Raw genomic sequence first — 20,953 nt, 5'->3', positions numbered from 1 at the left:
TGGAGACCACCACCCCCGAGACGCGACCACCCAGGTGGAACACATGGAGGACACAGACCACAGAGGGGACGCAACATGAATTGGAGGGACAACGGAAGGAGACCCTACCAGGGGAGAGACTGGGAACCACCCACAACACAAGGAGGATACCATCCATACAGATCGCAACAGGAGAGAGATGGGGATCCACCCAGAACACAAGGAGGTTACCACCCATACAGGAGGGAACAGAACAACGGGTTCAGGGAACAAGAAAGAAACGCAAACCAAGAGGAAAACGAGGGGGGACAAAGAAAAAGAAGAAGACGTTTTTAGGAAAAGGAATTTTTAATCTCAGCACAGTCACTTTCGATGAGGATGAACTGAAACTCTTGGATCTTGGCCTCAAATATGCGCCTAACAAAAACTTGGACAAATTCGAGGCATACATAGATCTTCAAAAATATATCCGCAAGCTCAACATAAAAAAATTTTTTGCCCTTAAGAAAGAGAAGAATACAAACACGAAAAATGAGGAATTTAAACATACAACCCTTAGAAACAAATCAACATTCAACCCCAAAAACCCCCAGAATGAAAACCTAGAGGTTTTCAAAAGAATGGTAGAACAAGAAATAAGAGATTTAAAGATACGGAACAGGAAAGAGGAGGAAACTTGGAACACCATCAAAAAACTGGAAAAGAGGAAGGGAATTGTGATAAGACCAGCGGATAAAGGAGGAGGTCTGGTTATATTGGATAAAAAGGAATATGAGGAAGAAATGGAAAGGCTCCTCAAGGAAGAAGACACATATAAAAAACTTAAAGGAGATCCAAAGAGAAAATTTGAGAAGGCTTTAGACACATACATAAAGAAAGGGAAGGAAGGGCATATTTTAAACAAAAAGGAGGCCCAATATTTGAAGTTGGAAGCAGCAAGAACCCCGGTTATATATTACCTCCCCAAAATACATAAAAATGAAACAAAGCCACCGGGGCGTCCAATTGTAAGTGCAATAAACTCAGTCCACTCCAGATTAGGGGAATACCTGGATAAATTTATCCAACCACTAGTACCCCAGGGTAAATCATACCTCAGAGACAGCAAACAGCTGTTACATGAATTAAAACATCTCGAGGTAACGGATGATGACATCCTGGTTACAATTGATGTCAATTCTCTGTATACTAACATAATACAAAAAGATGGCTTAGATGCTGTAGAGTGGGCGCTGAGTAATTTTACCGATTTTAAACAGGCACAATTGCACTTTATTTTAGAGGGACTTGAAATGGCGATGGATTCGAATTACTTTTGGTACAAGGGACAATATTTTGTACAAACAAAGGGAGTAGCCATGGGGGCCAGATATGCCCCCAGTGTGGCCAATATTTTTATGCAAAAGTGGGAGGAGGAGCAAGTTTTTAGTGTAGATAGACCTTTTTTAAAGTTTTATCGAAGATATATTGATGATATCATTTTAATATGGCGAGGTACCCCAGAATCATTACAAGTTTTCTTTGATGAGATTAGTGATAACGGATATGGAATTACGTTCACGGGAAACTGGGACCTCAATAAAATCGCTTATCTAGATTTGGAGCTCTTTAAAAAGGATGGTAAGTTACAAAGCAAAACCTTCTTCAAAAAAACAGATAAGAATGGGTACATACCTACACGAAGCTGCCACCACCAACGATGGCTAGGCAATATACCCAAAGGCCAATTACTACGAATTAGGAGGAATTGTAGTGACATACACGACTTCGACAACCAGGCCGATATACTAATAACCAGATTTTTAGAAAAGGGCTACAAGAAGAAGGAACTTGAACATATTAAACAGTTGGTCAGGAAAATGAAAAGAGAGGACTTAATCACGGAAAATAACAATAGAAAGAAAAACAACGGTAACAGCTTTGAGTATGCATTTATTACAGGCTTCAACAAGCAACATAAAGATATGGAAAAAATTATCAGAAAACACTGGCCTATTCTCAGAGCAGATAAAACTCTCAAGCAATTTTTGCCCACAAGACCATCATTTATCTACCGCCGAGCTCCTACCCTAAGAGATAAAATTGTGCATAATGTAATTAATCCACCCAAAAAGATCCTATTACCCACAGCCATCAATGGTTTCTTCCGATGTCAGAAATGTCTCCCTTGCAGAAACAACAGGAAACAACAGAAAAAAATAAAAAGTTTCAAATCCAATGTCACGGGCACAGAGTATAAAATTAAAGACACCATCACATGTACGAGTACACATGTCACATATGTGGTGGAATGCCCTTGCAAATTACAATATGTCGGAAGAACCACACGACCCCTCTTCGTAAGAATTAGAGAACACATAAAGAACATCAAAAAGGGATTTGAAAAACACACTCTATCAAGACACTTTAAAGAGGTTCATGCACAGAATCCAACAGGAATGATTTTTTATGGAATCGATAAAATAAAAAACGATTGGAGAGGCAGCAACAAGAGAAGAATGGTATCAAAAAATGAAACTAAATGGATTTTCTTAATGCGTTCTCTCCGTCCTGAGGGATTAAATGCCGACATTGATTTAAATTGTTTTATCACAGACACATGACTCATTTTTATTCCTTTTGGATTTTACCTCAAGATTTAACCTCCTTTGGTTCTGTTTTCTTACTTTTTGTTTTTACTTCCCCTTTTTACTGACATTTTATGATATCCTTTACGTGTGATTTTTATATTTTTATATTTCTTGACATATATTTTTTACATATGTTTTTACATATGTTTTATATATGTATTTTTTAAGCCTGTTCCCACACGCCTTCTTCCTTTTTCGATACGCATCTCTATTTTTTGGATTTTTTTAGATATTTCTTATGGATTTTACGTCATTTGTGATGCGGATTTTTTCTAGCCTTCTCATCCAACATCCTCTTTTTAGCCTCCTCATTTAACATCTGGGTAATATTAATATACCATCATTTATGTTGAGGATCTTCACCTATCTGATAAATGACTGTTTAACGCCTCCTAAATGTTTTTAACCTTTTTAGAATTTTTTTTGCTTAAACATCAATTCTCCTTACTATCAAGATTACCATCTCTGGAGAGATATGGAAGTCAACGCATCAATTTATTTATTATCTTATTACCTTACATATGATATCCACTCCTATTTTTATTTTTATTTTTATGAAATTTTTTTTGACCTTCTCATCCAACATCACTCCACATTTTAAGCTTTCTAAGGAATAACTATTATATTTCCCCCTTGGGTGGACCTCTGTTGTCACCTCAGAATGTAATTGGACACGTTATTTCCAAACTGGATGTTTTTAACCTCAGTTCATGAGTATTTTTTTATACTTTTTTTCCCACACTTCTTTATAGCCATAAATATTTCACGGGTGTATTTCTTACACATCTTTTTCACTCCACTAATACTATTCATCTATTCTTTTCACCAATGTTTTAATTGGATATACTCACACACTCATATATATATCGACGTTAACACTAAAATTATTATTATTTTTTTATCTTCAATATTATTTCTTGTGGTCAGATTATCACTAATGTTCCTTTGGGACCCTTATGTCTCACAAAACACTTTTTCGATCACCTCTATATTTTTTCCTTATTAAACACATTTAAATAAACGTCTGATGCCCATTTTTAATTTTAATTTTATTTTCTATTTTTTATTTTCCTCTTCTTGCATACATTATTTTTACGGAATTTTTTTACACATATTCGTTCTTAATAAAAAAATTTTTTTCTTATATTCTTGTAACTCAAAATTGATCTACTAGATGGCAGCATGATCTATTATGATGATCACTATAGCCTAGAGAGACATCCCATAATAAACCTGTACACTCCACCATTTTTTCCATTTCCATACAATCATCCTCAGATGTGTATCAGGGCGAATGATTGGCTGAGGGGATGACTCTGGCTATTTCTGGACGATGAGGTCGACTGACGGGTACCGCTCCCCGTAGACGTCCTATGACGAAACGTACGTAGGGCGGAAACCCACGTCACTTCCGGTCCGCAGCTCGCCGAGGCTTGGAACGCAGGAGCTTCCTTGGCGCAGACTGCCAATATCTGAAGGGATCTGCTGCATCTACCCAAGCGTGAGTCGCTACTATCACATTGTATACCCGATCCACACTTATCACACTGAGTAGCTTCTCTCTTTTCTCCCTTTTGTACCCAGATGGGATCTTTTTGGGTCCGAGGGGACCGTCAGTAGACAGGTTTGAGGATCTCACCTACATCCTGTCTTTTGGCTCATATACCTAACATCTGTGGTCTTAGGGTAAGTGTGACACCTAGTGTTTAAACTGGAGAACTACATCCCAAAAGGTATACAATTAGTATCCTCACTGCTCCTTTGATTTAAGATCGATTTATAACCAATACATTGAGCGTTTTTTTACCTAATATTATTTATTCAACAGTATTTATTCTACATTATTCACCTATTTAATTATTGTATTAATTATCACTTACTCAGCAGTACCTATTGGAAATCACTATAGTATTGATTTAATATACATCTTTTAACATACATTTTTACCACACTTCGCTTTCTTTCTTTTATTCATTTATTTATTTATTGTCTTGGCCTAAGTTTTATATATATTGACCTATGTACACAACTATCTATATGTCACTTTGTACGCACTAAGCACTTTTTTCCTCTTCACCCGCATCTTTGCACATGCGTTAGGTAGCGCCGTTTTCCAACTTTTCTTTGGAAATAGGAGGTAATTCAGAAAACTTACATTATATGATTTGCCATTGGAAATTTTTTTATGTGTATAGAAAGATCACCTTGGCTAATTAAAAAGAGAGATTATCTTGCAGATTTTGTTTGCAGCATTTTAACACTGTGGTAAATGGAGCCATTTGAGATAGAGATACAACACCTATTCATGAGAAACAGAGGGCTTTAATACTAAACACTGTGTGCATTGTATGCAAAAAATATAGATTTTATAAAATGTATTCCCATGACTTATAATAAAAAAAAAAACATTTATTTGTTTACAACAAGGGTGGTTAATATATGATCGAAATCTGTTATGCATATTTTTAATAAAATCAACAGCCTAGTTTTTCATCAAATTACATATCTTTTATGCTATTATTATAAATATTTTTTGTGCAGCAATTATGGGATACAAGGATTATATTACTACAATATGCCAAATAGACAGTTTTCTTCATTCCCTGCACTTTAAAACATGCAGATTCAAAAAATGCAGATTCACAATGGTGAATATGCAATGTAAAGGTTTTCTGTGACTATGTGGGAAATATGTAGGGAATGTCACATTCACATTCATACTACTGATATCCTGCATCACCTTTGCAGCCATGACCTTTCTAAACACACACACACTTCAGTGATGCTGCATTGCATTTCTCAGGACAGGCTTCCTGATGACAACAGTGGACCATACCTCTGTGTTAAAATAACCACTTGCAATAGACTTTCTCAATTCAATAGTAGGCATCCTTGGAATCTTTGGGAAGCACGACAATAAAGTGCCATGTTCGGGGTGTTTTGGTTGGTGTGAGGCTTATTAGGGGTGCCTGGTAGAGTGTATGTTACCATTAACCTCTCGTCTCTTTTTGTCTTTTCCTTCTTGACCTTCTCTTTTTTGTGACACTCTTAGGCTGGTCATACATTATACAATTTTCTTATTCAATTTTCCTTTAGTTTTACCAAAAACATATAATTTGAGGTCAAACCTAAACACTTTCAGTGTGTTTGCAGCAAGGCAGGCTCTTGCATTACATAGTTGAAGGTAAATCTAAAGAAAATTGAATAGGAAAATTGTGTATGGCCAGCCTTAGGGCAGCTATTTATGATTTTGTATAAGTTGGCAAATTCTTTTTGTCCACTTTCCACCACAATATAGCTTGATAGTTCAGTTGGTTTTTCTCTTCTCAAATAAGATGGTTTTCATTGTTGTACCGCTGTGTTATCATTGATGTATATTTTATCTGGCTGACTCACTTTTTTTGGTCTTCTGGATTACTTTGTGGACGTTATGGCCTATTGTATTATTTTCTTGATACATATGCTGCCTTAATCCTTCTTTCTGGAATGTTGATGTCATGTCACATTTTTATCAATGTTTTTGTTATTTGTTTGTCTATTTTATGACAACATTTTAATAAAAAAAGAAAGTTTAAAATAGCCACTCGCAGTCTCTATTAGAACTACGTGTAACAGGGTGACAATGCAGGAGCACAACTGGGGGACAGGAACAGAGTGTTGCATAATAGGAGGTACCTGAATAAATACCTTACTGGCTGGATTCTCAGGTATTATTTTACTGCAAAAGCTGCAAGAGAAAAATGATTTAAAAAAAATAATGAGTGGTAATTCAAAATTACAGGGCTTTAAAGCGTTAATTTTAACTTTATATTCCTATTTACTGCAAACAAGTCTCCTCTAGCAGTTTGAAACCATTGGCGGCTCTTTATCGTAACTATGTCTGTTGGAGACTGAGATGCAATATGTTCTTTTTAGATGTTAGTATTGCCAGCAATAAAGAACTGGTGGCTTCAGTTGTATATTATACATATGAACTAATAATCTTGTAATCGACTGCAAAAAATGGGATGCATATCGACTTCTAAGGAAAAGAAAAAGATCATACAAAACCCCTCACTGGAGAGAAAATCCACATAACCCAGAAGAATACCTTTAAGAATTGAAAACTTAATTATAATGCTATAAAAGCATAATAAATTTAAAGAAAAGTAAACTATAGATTAGGAAATTAGGTGAATATAGGAAAATTAGAACAATGAATGTCATATTCATGCTAAAGGATCAATTTTAGGAGAAAAAAAAACAAAAAATCATCATTCAGTAATGAGATATACTGTAATGGGGTGAGGATAACAGCAAAAATGTTTAGTGCCTAATTAATGACAATTCATCATGCTCTAAGTGCCTTTGTTGTATAAAATATGTGCATTTTAGTATTATTGAAGTGAATAAACCCACCAATTTCTTGTAGTACCATAGATAAAAACAGCACCTGTACTGATCTCATTAGTTGAATGTATGTTTTGTTAATAGGTTATAAAATGCAAAGCGGCCGTGGCTTGGGCCCCAAATAAGCCACTGTCACTTGAGGAGATCGAGGTGCAACCACCAAAAGCTGAAGAAGTTCGGATTAAGGTAGTTTTCTCTTTTTTACATTTTTTTAAACTGTTGCCTATACTTGTCTAGTGATCTGTTTTTAGTGTTGAAAACTTATGGTAAAATTTGTAGCTGGACTTCCTGATACCACCACTAGTTTGGGCTGGAGATCGCACTCAACTTACTGGGTAGGTAGGTAGCTCTGTGGAAAGAATCACTTCCAGTGTGTTGAGCCCAATGGTGGATGGTGGTGGTGGAGGGCTTGGGCTGCCACCTCTTAGGTACAACCATATGGTCGTTTCAGTGAGAAGAAATTTAGTCTCCTCTTACCATAACACCTTTTTCCATGTGGCCTCAGAATATTAAAGGTGTGTTTAAGGTGGCCAGATGAGACTAAAATGTAATTATTTAGGCTCAACACCAAACAATATGTCTGGCGGAAATCCAATACAGCTTGCCATCCAAATAACACCAATCCTACAATAAATCATGGAGGTGGTAATATCCTGCTATGGGGGTGTTTCTCTCCAGCAGGGACTGGAGCACCTCTCAGGATAGGAGGAAAAATGGATGGGGCAAAATACTATAAAATTCTTGAGGAAAATCTGCTAACCTCTGCCAGAAAGTTTTCCATGGGACACATGCAAAAATGACCACACAGTGGTTGAATGAGAAAAAGGTGAATGTCCTTGCATGGCCTAGTCAGAGCCCAGACTTAAACCCCATTGAAACTCTGTGGAATGACTTGAAGACTGCAGTTCACAAACAGTCACCATCAAATTTAACTGAACTTGAGCAGTTCTGCAAAGTGTAGATGTGCAATATTAGTAGTGACATATCCCAACAGACTAAAGGCTGTAATTAAAGCAAAAGGTTGTTTAACCACTTGCCGGTCGGCTCTGTCCCTCAAAATGACGTACATATACGTTGCTTCACGGAGCCGCTAGTGGGGGCGCGCACATGCACCGATTGGCCACAGGGGGGAGCCAATCAGTAGGTCCGGCGGCCACGGTTGCCACCAGGTACCCGCGATCGCTTCCCATGGAGACAGAATGGTGGTCTGTCGTTGTAAACGCGGCAGACCACTGTTTTGTCAGTAATGAACACAGGGATTCTGTGTTCCTCTTATTTAGGAACACAGCTCTCTGTGTTCATGCAGCAAGCCCATCCCCCACACAGTTAGAAAGCACCCCCTAGGGACACATTTAACCCTTTGGTCGCCCCTGGTGATAACCCCTTCCCTGCCAGTGTTGTTAGTACAGTAACAGTGCATATTTTTATCACGGATTACTGTAGTAATGTCACTGGTCCCCCCAAAAGTGTCAAAAATGTCAGTCAGGTGTCCGATCTGTCTGCCGCCAAGTCGCAGTCCCGCTAAAAATCGAATATCACTGCCATTACGAGTAAAAAAATAAATAAATAAAAATGACATAAATCTTTCCCCTAGTTTGTAGACGCGATAACTTTTGCGCAAACCAATCAATATATGCTTATTGGGATTTTTTTTACCAAGAATATGTAGCAGATTACATATTGGCCTAAAATGATAAAAAAAATTTGATTTTTAAATTTTTTTTTATTGGGAATGTTATATAGCAGAAAGTAAAAAATATTATTTATTTTTTTTCAGAATTGTTGCTCTTTTTTTGTTTATAGAGCAAAAAATAAAAACCGCAGAGGTGATCAAATACCACTAAAAGAAATCTCTATTTGTGGGAAAAAAAGAACATCAATTTTTTTTTGGGCACAGCGTCGCATGACCACGCAATTGTCCGTTAAAGTAAAGCAGTGCCGTATCGTAAAAAATGGCCTGGTCATTAAGGGGGTAAAACCTTCCGGTCCAGAAGTGGTTAGTAAAATACTGACATAAGGGGGGGGGGGGGTGATCATATATCCAACTCACTGATTTTGTTTTTGATTTTTTTTTTTTTATTTCGTTTTTTTCTGACATTTGGTGTTATATACACTTGGATGTTATAAGCACTAGTAATTACAGCTGGCTAAAACAACAACTGTGTCTGTCTTCATTTCAGGCTGCAAAGCAACAAAATGTGATTCTTTTAAAGGGGAGGGTGATTCTTTTCTTGATGTACATGTTTAATAAACTTTTTGAGAACTTTACATCAAAAGTTGCATTTTTCTGGACACCAGGTTCTCCTTCCTCCCTCACCCAAGTCTGTTACCATCAGTGGACTCCCTATTGTGCAGTGTACTCCCTTCTTTAAATCAGTATTTAACCACAGCTGCTAAAATACAAGGTTGTTCTCTGATTTGCATTCATTCAGTAATCACATTTTTCTCTTTTTTCTAAATCCTATATTTTTTATTTTTGGTTTCTTTTATCCTTAGATGGTAAGCACAGGAATATGTCGGACAGATGACCACGCTCTCCAGGGTGATATAGGAGGTGTGAATTTTCCGGTTATTTTGGGCCATGAAGGAGCTGGAATAATTGAAAGTGTTGGAAAAGGTGTAACTGGTCTAAAACCAGGTATTTTCTTTTTAACTTTCTGAAAGCATAAATGTAGCTTAAAGGTAAACAGATTTGTAAAGCTCAATTAGAGGGACTGTTTCCCTTTAGGAACTAAATCCCTCTGTCCCTCATCCCTGTTCATCTTTACTAAAAAACCTATGCCTATGCAGGTAGGGGTCATCTGTAGATAAAAACAAACTGTAAAGTTCTAACTTAAGTTGGATGGTGCCCTTGCTATAGGTGTAGGCTATTTAAGTGCCTGGCCTGGCCAAAAAACTCCAAGAGATGACATAATTCTGCCTTGTTGCTGGGACATTACTAAGATACTTCCAGGTGTTAGTGCTCACCCCTATCACCCCTATCATCACATGCACTATCTTCTCCATCTCATCAACACTGAGCTCAAAGCTACTGCGACAGGGAAGAGAGGGCACATGGGGTTTGAATCATCTGGAAATGTCTTAGAACCTCTGGGAGTTTTGTGGCAGGAAGTACACTAATGGCCTACATCTATAGCAAGGTCATTTTTTTGGGTTTTCCCAAATTTAATGGAAATTATGATACAAACAATTAAACAACCCCCCCCCCCCTTGGCGTTTTAAAGTTCATCCCCACAGTGGGCTGTGTCACCTGCAGGTTGGACAGGCCGCCAAACTCCAGCAACTTCAGCGTTTAATTGGTGTTAGGATCAACCTCAATAATCTCTTGATCCAGAGCAGATACCTAAGGAACATAGTTATCCCTCCTCTCTCTCTCCTCCTCCTGCAGTTTGATAGAGATGCCTCTGACAGGGCTTCTCTGGATGTGCTTCATGAGATGTGAGACATACCCAGCGATCTTGTTGCGCAGCTTTTTGCTGGGGATGATGGCGATCTCTTCGCAAACACACTTGTTGGTGTGGAAGTAATTGCCCAGCCGGGTGTAGTATTCTTCAATGATGACCCGAGCAGCCTTTTTCACGGTCTTAGTCCTGCCGCGTCACATTTTGGACCGAGCTGGTAGAAGAGCGCGAGATCATTTTTTAACTTTGGCCAAAGCTGCACAGCCTGCATAGGCAGATTTTTGGTAAAGGCAAACTAACCCGTGAAATACATTTTTTGTTCTGGCATAGAGATCTGTAAAATAAATGTACTATTAACTGCCAAAGTTATTTTATTGCACTGGACTTTTCATATGACCTTAACACAGTTGCACAGGTTATGTATAAGGCTCATATAAAACAAAAGTAAAATGTGTTAATATAAAATGTGTTTGTTCTTGCGTTCTCTCAGTGCAAAGTGTTCTCTGAAATGAATGAATGAGGTTGTGCCATCACTGCCTTGCTTCTCCGCCTTGTCCAATCAAAGAACACTTTACATTAATTGAGAAAATGTGTTCTCTGAATGGCACCTGTGCCCAGCAAGAGACCTCCTGAGTTCACTAAGCAGCAGGACAGCTGCTTGGTACAGGACCTAGAAGCTAGTGGAGACCATTAAAATAGTAGTGGTGCCTACTACAGTGATTTCCATCTTCCACTGGAATTTTCCAGGTATAATACATGCAATAATTAAAGTATATTGGTCCAAGCTACACCCATGTAACCATGCAAAAATATACATACCTAAATGTCAGCTTTAAAGTGGAATTCCAGTCAAAATACAAAATCTACCGTTTATTTCTTTGAAAAAAACATAAACTTCTATATTAAACTCTTTTTGGATTGCTAAGTGCCTGGTCAGAAACAATAGTCTAATTCAGATAATTAGCAAGCCAAATGTGGGATGGTTGAGAGGTATGCACTGCCAAGTATCTAGCATTTTCAAAAGGAGCTCAGCAAATGTAGAGCCCATACTTATGTAATGACAAGTGTAGTTTAAATAGACTGGTTCAACCTAACTAATACCTAGGGGTCTCTGCCTATACATGCATTGTGGATTAGCTTTGCTCATTGTACATCGTAAATACTGGTTGCTTGTACTTTGAATTATATGTGTTGGTACTCTTTGGGGTTGATTTACTAAAGGAAAATAGTCTGTGCACTGCAAGTGCAGGTACTCTGGATCTGAGGGAAACAAGCAAGGGAAAAACAAAACAAAAAAAGAAACAAGCATTTTCACTTGCACATAATTGGATGATAAAAATTAGCAGAGCTTCCCCTAATTTCAGAGCTTCCCCTCAGATCTAGTGCAACTGCACTTGCAGTGCACAGTTTATCTGAGTTTAGTAAATCAACCTTTTTGTGTGCCTGATATATAAAATATATTTAAATATACACATACATTTTGATACCAGTGCATTAAAGCTTGAACAGTAAGTTACAATATATTGTCAGGTTACAGGTACAATTTATTTTAATGAGGGACAATAATTACTCTAAAATTTAACGTTGAACATATATTTTTACATAATAATTGCATCATATAAAGTAAATTATAATTGAAATTGCAATTATTTTCTTCTTTTAGGAGACAAAATTGTTCCACTCTGTCTTCCTCAGTGTGGAAAGTGCAGTTCTTGTCTAAACAAACAGAGTAATTTTTGCTTTCAAGCACAGTAAGTACTCAAGAAACAGATACATTTTGCCTATTATTGCAGAGCCCCCCTGCCCCAAAGTACCCCCCACGTTGAGGGGCATGTGGCTTGGTATGGTTCACGAGGGTAGGGGGGCAGGATGAGCGAGCATCTTACCTGCCAGTCTGCATGCTCAGATAAGGGTCTGGTATGGATTTTGGGGGGGGGGGGGGGACTGGCATGTGATTCCCCGTAAAATCCATATCAGACCCAATGGGCCTGGTATGGATTTATGGATTGGGGGGGGGGGGTAGGGCCGACACTATTTTATATGTATTCCTGGCAATGGTATTGTATTTCCAGCATTTAAATGTAATTTTTTTTCTTTATAAATGTCAGTTTTGCTGCAGCAGGTTCTACTTTACAGGCAGACTAAGCCCCCCAGGCACTATATTTAAAGGCATTTTTCATTTTTATTGTTTTACTTTAAGCATCATTAAAATCACTGCTCCTATAAAACCGTTTTTTTTTTTTAAATTTTTCATTGATACATGTCCTTCATGGCAGTAGCCAGACTCCCATCCCCTTTTTTGGCTGATACCTGCATATAAGCCTTCAAAATGGGGACTTTTCATTTTTCAAGTTTGGGTCCCATAGACTTAATTTGAGTTTGCAGCTCGGATCCAAACTTTTTACATTTCTGTGAAATCTGGTGCAAACGGAACAGGGGGGGTGTTCGGCCCAACTCTAGTGGTTAATAAGACTTAAAGGGCAACATTTAAAATACACCTTTAGTTCCTTTAAAACACATGTTTTGGGGATGCTCTAAATATGCCTGTGAAAATAGCTCATCTGTAGGATATATTAAAGCAAAAGAGACATTTACAAAGAAAGAAATGCTATTTCATTTACAGCTAAATTGCATTTTCCAGCTGCTTTGTTCTATTTACAAGACATATCTTGAAACCCCCTTTACAATAAGGGTATCCCTGAATATCCAGCTCCCACCAACATGAATAAAGTAAGGAGTTACCTATTTACATAAAACATGTAAGAAGTAAATAAACACACAACATATTTGACTAAGTTCTTTTTTTAATATACAAAAAAAACCCCACAAAAAATGTATTATGGTGTAAATCCACAGGCAATCAAATTATCTAGCAATGTAGGCTTACATCATGCATGATGGACAAGGATGGGGGAGAGGGGTGTCCTGCATGTTATTGGGGACTGGCTATATATCTGGGGGCACTTTATTTTACATAAATATTTTTTGTAGGGTCCCCCTTAAAATCCCTACCAGAAACCTGTTATAAGGCTCTAGTATATATTTCAAGGTGGAATTCCATTTTTTTTTAGTTTTTGTTTTTTTGCACAGAGTCATTGGCTAAATAAACTACCTCCTGCTGCAGTTTTAACCAGAGTTTCTTACAGACAAACAGGCCAAATCTGTTATTTACTTTGCCCGAGTCACGAATGACAAATTTTTAGAGTTTGGCACAAACCCTGCATGGCTGCGAAGGCAAACGTCCGTCCTAGAGGCAACCAAGGCTCTCTCTATAAATACAGTGTAGGAGTGAAAGTAGTCACCCAGGGACAGGAAGTGTGTTGTTCGCTGGACTACCAGTTGAAAATAAGAGGAAAAAAAAGACCAAAAATAAAGAAAATGAATGCAGCCGCTACATCAAAGGAAAGGATTACTAAACTGCAATATATTACTTTTTTGTTTTGGGGTTTTAACTGAAACAATGAAAAACATACCATATCAATATTGTGCACACCCACCATCATGCAGAATAAAAGTTTTTTTTTAATTTTTTTATTAAAGTGTATCTACAAATGAAACCTTTTTTTAACACGAGGACCTGTTATTCAAATTTTACTGCTCTCTGTGGTCCAAATGTTGACCTTTCACCTCAGCTGCTGTTTCACTGCCCAGTGATAAATATTTTCCAAAAGGGACATGGATAGCAATAAAAAACATTCTTAGTAGAGGAATGGGGTAATACTAAAGAGTTCCTTACAGAATTGTATTGCTATCTCTGCCCTGTTGGAGAAAGGAACAATATTGGTGCTGTTACAGGAAATGACAAGCGGCCTCAGAAAGTAACAAACACCTTAAAGGGGCTCCTATTCTTACCCACTGCATCCAAATCTACAAACAAAAGTTTTGGCCGGAATGAAACTTTTAGACCTCATTCACACCTAAATGATTTTCTGATTAAAGCTTGTAGCTCTAAAATGCTCAGCGAGCCAAATCCCACTCATTTCAATGACCCCTGTTCCCATATGAGCGTTCTGCCTTAAGCAAAACGCCTGTCGCTCGGAAAAGTACATGAGCTTCTTTTTGGCAGACTACAAACATCTGACTTGAGCGTTTTACAAGCATTTTGTCACTGAAACAGCAGCTTTCCACCCCTAATCTCCTCTCCCTCTCATCCCTCTAGTGCATTCTATTGGCTAAACAAAAATGCCTGAAGCTGTAAAACGCTTGTAATACGCTTCTAAAATGCTTTAAAGATGCTTGTAAAAAGCTCCAAAAACACTTTAAAATAACGCCCGAAAAACACCAGTAAATCGCTACACTCAGGTGGGAATGGAGCCTAAAGGCCCGTACATACGATACGAAAATCTGAAGGGAAATTTCGTCCGACTAACGATCTGCCGATTTTCGGATTGTTATGGTGCTTTCAACAGCCGATTATGAATTTTCGGATAACAAAAACTGGATGTGCATGCTATAAAATTTTTATCGTACGTCAACACAACGTCCGATTTTCATTTAATTAGTACAGTTTTCGTCTGAAAAAAATTGTAAGAGCAAGACTAGGCATGCTCAGAAACGAAAGAACACATACAAAACAATTCAACACGACATCACTTCTGAAGTAGAATTCTGTCGTACAGGAATTTTTGTATGAAAGTAACCTCTTCACTTTCGACATGAGACTAGCATGCAACAAAAAACGGACGAGAGATTGCTTGATATTCTGATCGTGTGTACGGGGCTTAAGGCTATGTTCACACTATGGCGTTCCAGATCGCGGACGGAATGGCTGTGATTTTGCCAACAATTCCATATTGCTGTAAATCGCGGCACGCCCTTACGATCCTTGTTATTTTCAATGGCACTGAAATCACAGAACTTTGGGTGACAGGCATACCGCGATTCTGTTTCCGTGATTTAACTGCGATTCTTTGAGCAGGAATTGCAGCAAAATCGTCCTGCAATTTCAGTGCCATTGAAAATAAAGGGGGTTGTAAGGGCGTCCCGTGATTTGCGGCGATTTGGAATCGTGGGGATTCCGCCTGCCATCCCGAACGCAATAGTGTGAATGGAGCCTGACTGTCTAAAAGTTTATTCTGTGAGTAAAGTCTGAAATCCCATTGCACTTGCAAATGAGAAAATGAGAAATTGTTTATGACCCTTTGTTTCCTATTTTATTTTAAATACAGCTTCAAAGAACCACAGACTGTACTGCTTGACAAGACATCAAGGTTTTCGTGCAAGGGAAAAGTTGTGGATCATTTTGTATGGACCAGCACCTTTTCAGAATATATTGTGATGCCGGCTGGGGCTGTTGCGAAGATTGATGACAGAGCACCCATGGAGAAGGCCTGTCTTTTTGGATGTGGTTTTCCCACCGGATATGGAGCAGCTGTCAATACTGCCAAGGTAAATTTATCAATGCTCAGACTTGTTTGATTGCTGCTGAGATTTACTAAAATTGGAGAGTGCAAAATCTGGTGCAGCTCTGCATAGAAACCAACCAGCTTCCGGGTTTTATTGTCAAAGCCTAATTGAACAAGCTGAAGTTAGGAGCTGACTGGCTACCATGCACAGCTGCACCAGATTCTGAGTGCTCAAGTTTTAGTAAATCTCCCCCTCTATGTCTTATTGAGTATGCATACTGTAGGAATTTCAGGCCGCTGGACATATCTTCTTCCATTATCTGCGATTCCGTAAAGTGATTGTAAAGTCTCTATTTTTTTCTATTAAAATAAAGAAACATATTTTACTTGCCTTCTCTGTGCAGTGGTTTTGTACAGGGAGGCCTAGATCCTCCTCTTCTCGGGTCCCTGGCTGGAGCTCCTGCCCTCCCCTCCTGTTGAGTGCCCCACAGCAAGCAGCTTGCGATGGGGGCACCCGAGCTGAGCTGCAGCTCTGAGTATCCATCCAGACATGAAGCTGCTGTTTGGCCCCACCCCCTTTCTCTCTTAATTGGCTAACTGAGTTTGATTGATAGCAGCGGGAGCCAATGGCGCCGCTTCTGTGTCTTAGCCAAATTAACCACTAGCCGACTGCTCACGTTGCTGCTACTGCAGCAGAGTGGCTCGGCTGGGTCCAGCGACGTAGACCTACGTCGCTGGATTCCTCCCTCTCCCGGAGGCTCGCTCCCGCTGTATTCGGACAATCGTCGGGGAAGGAGTGAGGAAATCCGCCCGCTTGTGTAAACAAAGCGGGCGGATCTCCTCTGTGACAGGCAGGGACAGATCACAGGATTCAGCATAGCTGAACCTGCGATCTGTGTCTGTGTCACACAACCCCCTCCCCCCACACACGTCAGTAAGCATGAGGCACACATTTAACCCCTTGATCACCAACAGTGTTAACTCCTTCCCTGCCAGTGTCATTATTACAGTAACAGTGCATATTTTTAGCACTGATTACTGTAGTAATGTCACTGGTCCCCCCAAAAGAGTCAAAAATATCAGTTAGGGGTCCGATCTGTCCGCCGCAATGTCGCAGTCCCGCAAAAAAAATCGCCGCCATTACTAGTAAAAAAAAAATAAACAATAAAAATGACATAAATCTTTCCCGTAGTTAGTAAACGTGATAACTTTTGCGCAAACCAATCAAAATACACTTATTGTGATTTTTTTTACCAAAAATATGTAAAAGACAAAAAAATTGGCCTAAAATGTTAAAAAATTTTGATTTGTAAATTTTTTTTTGGGGGGGGGGGGAATGTTATATATCAGAATGTGAAAAATATTATTTTTTTTTTCAAAATTGTCGCTCTTTTTTTCAAAAATAAAAATCGCACAGGTGATCAAATACCACCAAAATAAAGCTCTATTTGTGGGGAAAAGAAGAACGTAAATTTAATTTGGGTACAGCATCGCAGTAACGCAGTGCCGAATCGCAAACGGCATGGTCAGGAAGGGGGTAAAATATTCCGGTCTTAAAGTGGTTAAAAATACGCTCATTGAGAATTTTTTTTGTCAAAGACATGTAGCTAAATGCATTTTGGCCTAAATATATGACAACAATTGAATATATTGGATATTTTTTAACTGTCAAAGTAGAAAATGTCAATTCTTCACAAAATTCTCACTCTTTTTTTATTAATATCACAAAAAATGAAAAGCGCAGAGGTGATCAAATACCACCAAAAGAAAGCTCTGCTTGCGGGAAAAAAAGGACGTCAGTTTCGTTTGGGTACAGCGTTGAATGACCGCGCAATTGTCAGTTAAATTCGCGCAGTGCCAAGTTGAAAAAAGTGGCCTGGTCATTAAGCAGGGAAATCCTCTGGGGCTAAAGTGGTTAAGAGAGAGAGTCCCGGACGTCTGAGGCACTCATGGAAATTGCTGGATAGAGAGGGAGCTCAGGTATGTATTAGGAGGGCTGAGGGGGCTGCTGCACACAGAAGGTTTTTTTATCTTAATGCATACAAAGACACAGCAGCGGGAGCCATTGGCTTCTGCTGCTTTCAATCACAGTTAGTGAAAATGGAGCGGGGGCAAGGTCGAGCTGCACTGTGTGTGTCAATGGACACACAGAGAGCGGCTCAAGAGTGAGCCTGCATGAGTGTCCTCATGGCAAACGGCTTGCTATGTGGGTACTCAGTAAGGGGGCATGAGCCAAGAGCGCAGGTGGGCGACCCAAGAAGAGGAGGATCTGGTGTGCTCTGTGTAGGTAAGTGTATCATGTATTTTTTTTATTTTTTTAAGTTTCTCCTTTACAATCATTTTATTGTGACACTAAATTCTGGGCTTAAATATATATATATTTATTTCATTGTATTGCTTTCAGCCTCCTAGAATAAAAAAAAAAAACAGTGGAATTATGATTTATCCATACTACAATGTCCTGAGGGTATCATCCCGAAGCAATATAAACTTTAATGCACACAAGAAAATGAATGGGACTTTAAATATGTCACCCAGGGAATAAATACATAATATCAACAATAATATAATATTGCACTTCCGAGTCCCCGCCGAGTCCGCACCGGAAGTCTCCACTTGCCAACATTTAAATGAGAGATGTGGACAGCGCGGCTGTAGCTCCAATCCCAGAAGCCGACTTGTTAGTGGAAACGCGTCGGGGGGAGCCAGCCGTGCTGTCATAGGTCCCGGTTTGTACTGCAGACACCCGCGACCGCCCTGTATTTGCTGTCTGTTCGTCCGGAATGTGTAAGTGTACCCTCATTCGTTTTATCAATAAAGTCGAAGGTAATGCACTATAGTCCTCTTCTTTTCTCTGGGTTTGCTCTGTTTTGGCATCTCCCCCTGCTTGGAAGCCTACAGATCCCTCCCCACTTTGGAAGCAGCTGATTGTTCCGGCCCATTCCGAGAGCCATCCCTGCCAGCTTGATCAGTTGGGGACTTCTGGACACAACAAAGTACATGCTCACATCTCTCCACATTGTGGTAAGAGTCCACTCCTAACACTGGGTGTCCACATGTGTATATCAGGCCACTGAGAATCACTTTGGATCATTTTTTGGGACGAGGCCCCACCCACCTCCCAACACTCCCTCACCTTCACTCCAATTTGAAAAGAAAGACTTTTTCACAGTTTTTGCACTTTTGTTTTGGACTGAATGCACATGATTTTGGTATTAACCCGGATACCATCCATGTACCTTTGAACACTTGGTTCATTATTTGTTTAGCGCACTTTGGTAATGTTTTCCATATTGCCATCCTCTCACGTTTAATTTAATTTTCAGTGCTGCTTTCACTTCACTTTTCATCACTTTAGGACTGCGCACCTATTTTCTTTCACTATTCATTTACACCTTTACAGGTAGCTGCGTCCTTTTTTAGGGAATGGACATCTTTGAATATCACAGTTCCCGCAAACTAGCAGTGGATGATGTGTTTACTAGAACCAAACCAGAATCCACTGATCTCAGGGGAATATTCATGCGACTAAAAAATGTAATGGTGGCAGAGTTACATGCCGCATGGGATATAGTCTTCCTAGAGAGATATATAGCAGAAAAAATGGTTCCCCGTAGCCTCAGGTGGAACTTAAACCCTGACCAAGGGGATACAGAACTTCTAGAATGGAGTCAGTTCTTTAATGGTGCAGGCATCAGCCTGCTAAACTTCCTTGTTGATAAAAAGAGGAGGAAGACCATTAGACTCAATAAGGAGATGTTAGAAATCAAAGAGAAACTGACTCCATTTAAAGAAGAAGAGGCCTACAAAATGTATACACAAGAGCTAAGAGAGATCCTCACCATGGAGGAAGAGGAACAGAAAATAAAAAAACGGAAAAAATATTTCCGAGATTTGGAAGACTACAACTCTACCCGTGTGTTCAAGTGGCAATTGAACACTGGGGAGGGTTCTAGTGCAACCACCAGTACTTTAGTCAATACTGAAGTTGGAAATCCAAATTCAGGAGAAATGCAGGAAAACTCACAGCCTGACAACCGGAAACTCCCCCCTGCGGGAAATCCGGTACCTTCTACATCTGGAGCTTATCACTCCAAATTTAAACCCTTGAAGGAGAAATCCCTCTCCCAATCTACCAAAGGGAAAGGAAAAAGTGGAAAAGGGGTTACCCATTCTCAAACCAAAAATTTGAGATGGGAGGAGGAAGATCATAGATCCGCTTATAAACACCGTACCTCACCCTCTCCTAAAAAATCTAGAAGATTGTCTTTGGATTATGAGGGAAACTACCTTGGTCCTTCTTATCAAGACCCAAGAAAGTTAGTGTCCAATAACAGATATGAATCTTTACAAGAGGACACAGACGAGAGTGAGGATGATGAATATGAACCTCAACATAATCATTCTACCAACACCCCCATTAGCCAAAAACCGAGGGGTTTTTTAGGGAAGGGCCACAACAAAGGCAAAAGAAAAAAACAAGGGGGTGCAAGGGGAGGTGACTCCAGGAAAAAGGAAAAGATGAAAGGGCAGGGCATCTTCAACCTAAGTGGAGTCACCCTGACAGATTCAGAACAACGGACCCTAGACAAAGGCCTGAAATACGCACCAAAGAAAGGCATCAACAAATTTGACACATTCATAGATGTGCACAAATATGTTAGAAAATTAAATGTGAAGAGACATTTTTTGTCAAATGCTAAGGAAAGAAATTACACCAGCTATCAAGTTTCTCCTTACAGTCACACTAATTTAAAAAATGCCTCACTTTTTAACCCCCAAGGTGTCAAAAGTAGTAACATCACGGTATTCAAAGATTTGGTTTTGAAGGACCTTGATGAAGCTAAATTCTCTCACCATATTCAGAAAGATTTGATGGAAGGAGTTAAGTCACTTTGTGAGCGTAAAGATTTAATCATACGCCCAGCTGACAAGGGAGGTGGGGTTGTGCTGCTGAAAAAAGATGATTATGTGGAGGAGATGGACCGCTTATTGTCTGATGGTGAGACTTACCGGATCCTCCCAAATGATCCGCCTCACCTATACAAGAGGAAGCTTGAACGCTTAATTTTGAGAGGTTATGAAGAGGGCATTCTCAATGAAAAAGAAAAAGAACATTTAGTTCCTTTAGCCCCCAGAATCCCACTTATTTATTATCTACCCAAGGTCCACAAAAGCTTAATAAAGCCCCCAGGTAGACCAATAATAA

At 39.2% G+C, this 20,953-nt stretch overlaps 1 protein-coding gene and 1 pseudogene across 2 annotated transcripts in view; one reads left to right on the top strand and one right to left on the bottom strand.

The window, feature by feature from the left end:
* The window catches only part of LOC309548685 (uncharacterized protein), a 127,284-nt gene that overhangs the window by 6,402 nt on the left and 99,929 nt on the right, over positions 1-20,953 (top strand). Inside the window, exons 2-5 of the mRNA XM_082248647.1 lie at positions 7,083-7,184; positions 9,495-9,636; positions 12,063-12,150; positions 15,568-15,787. Coding sequence (XP_082104773.1) covers positions 7,083-7,184; positions 9,495-9,636; positions 12,063-12,150; positions 15,568-15,787 — 552 coding nt within the window. The remainder of the gene's footprint in view (positions 1-7,082; positions 7,185-9,494; positions 9,637-12,062; positions 12,151-15,567; positions 15,788-20,953) is intronic.
* Positions 10,189-11,546, bottom strand: LOC309544610 (small ribosomal subunit protein eS17-like; annotated as a pseudogene). The gene is made up of 2 exons: positions 11,521-11,546; positions 10,189-10,588 (listed from the first exon to the last, which is right to left on the bottom strand). The product of its transcript is annotated as a small ribosomal subunit protein eS17-like (transcript).

The sequence above is a fragment of the Pelophylax lessonae genome (assembly GCF_965119305.1).
Source record: "Pelophylax lessonae genome assembly, chromosome: 1".
Taxonomy (NCBI): Eukaryota; Metazoa; Chordata; class Amphibia; order Anura; family Ranidae; genus Pelophylax; species Pelophylax lessonae.
Note: the sequence above shows the minus strand (reverse complement) of the source record. Positions and strands in the feature narration are given on the sequence as shown.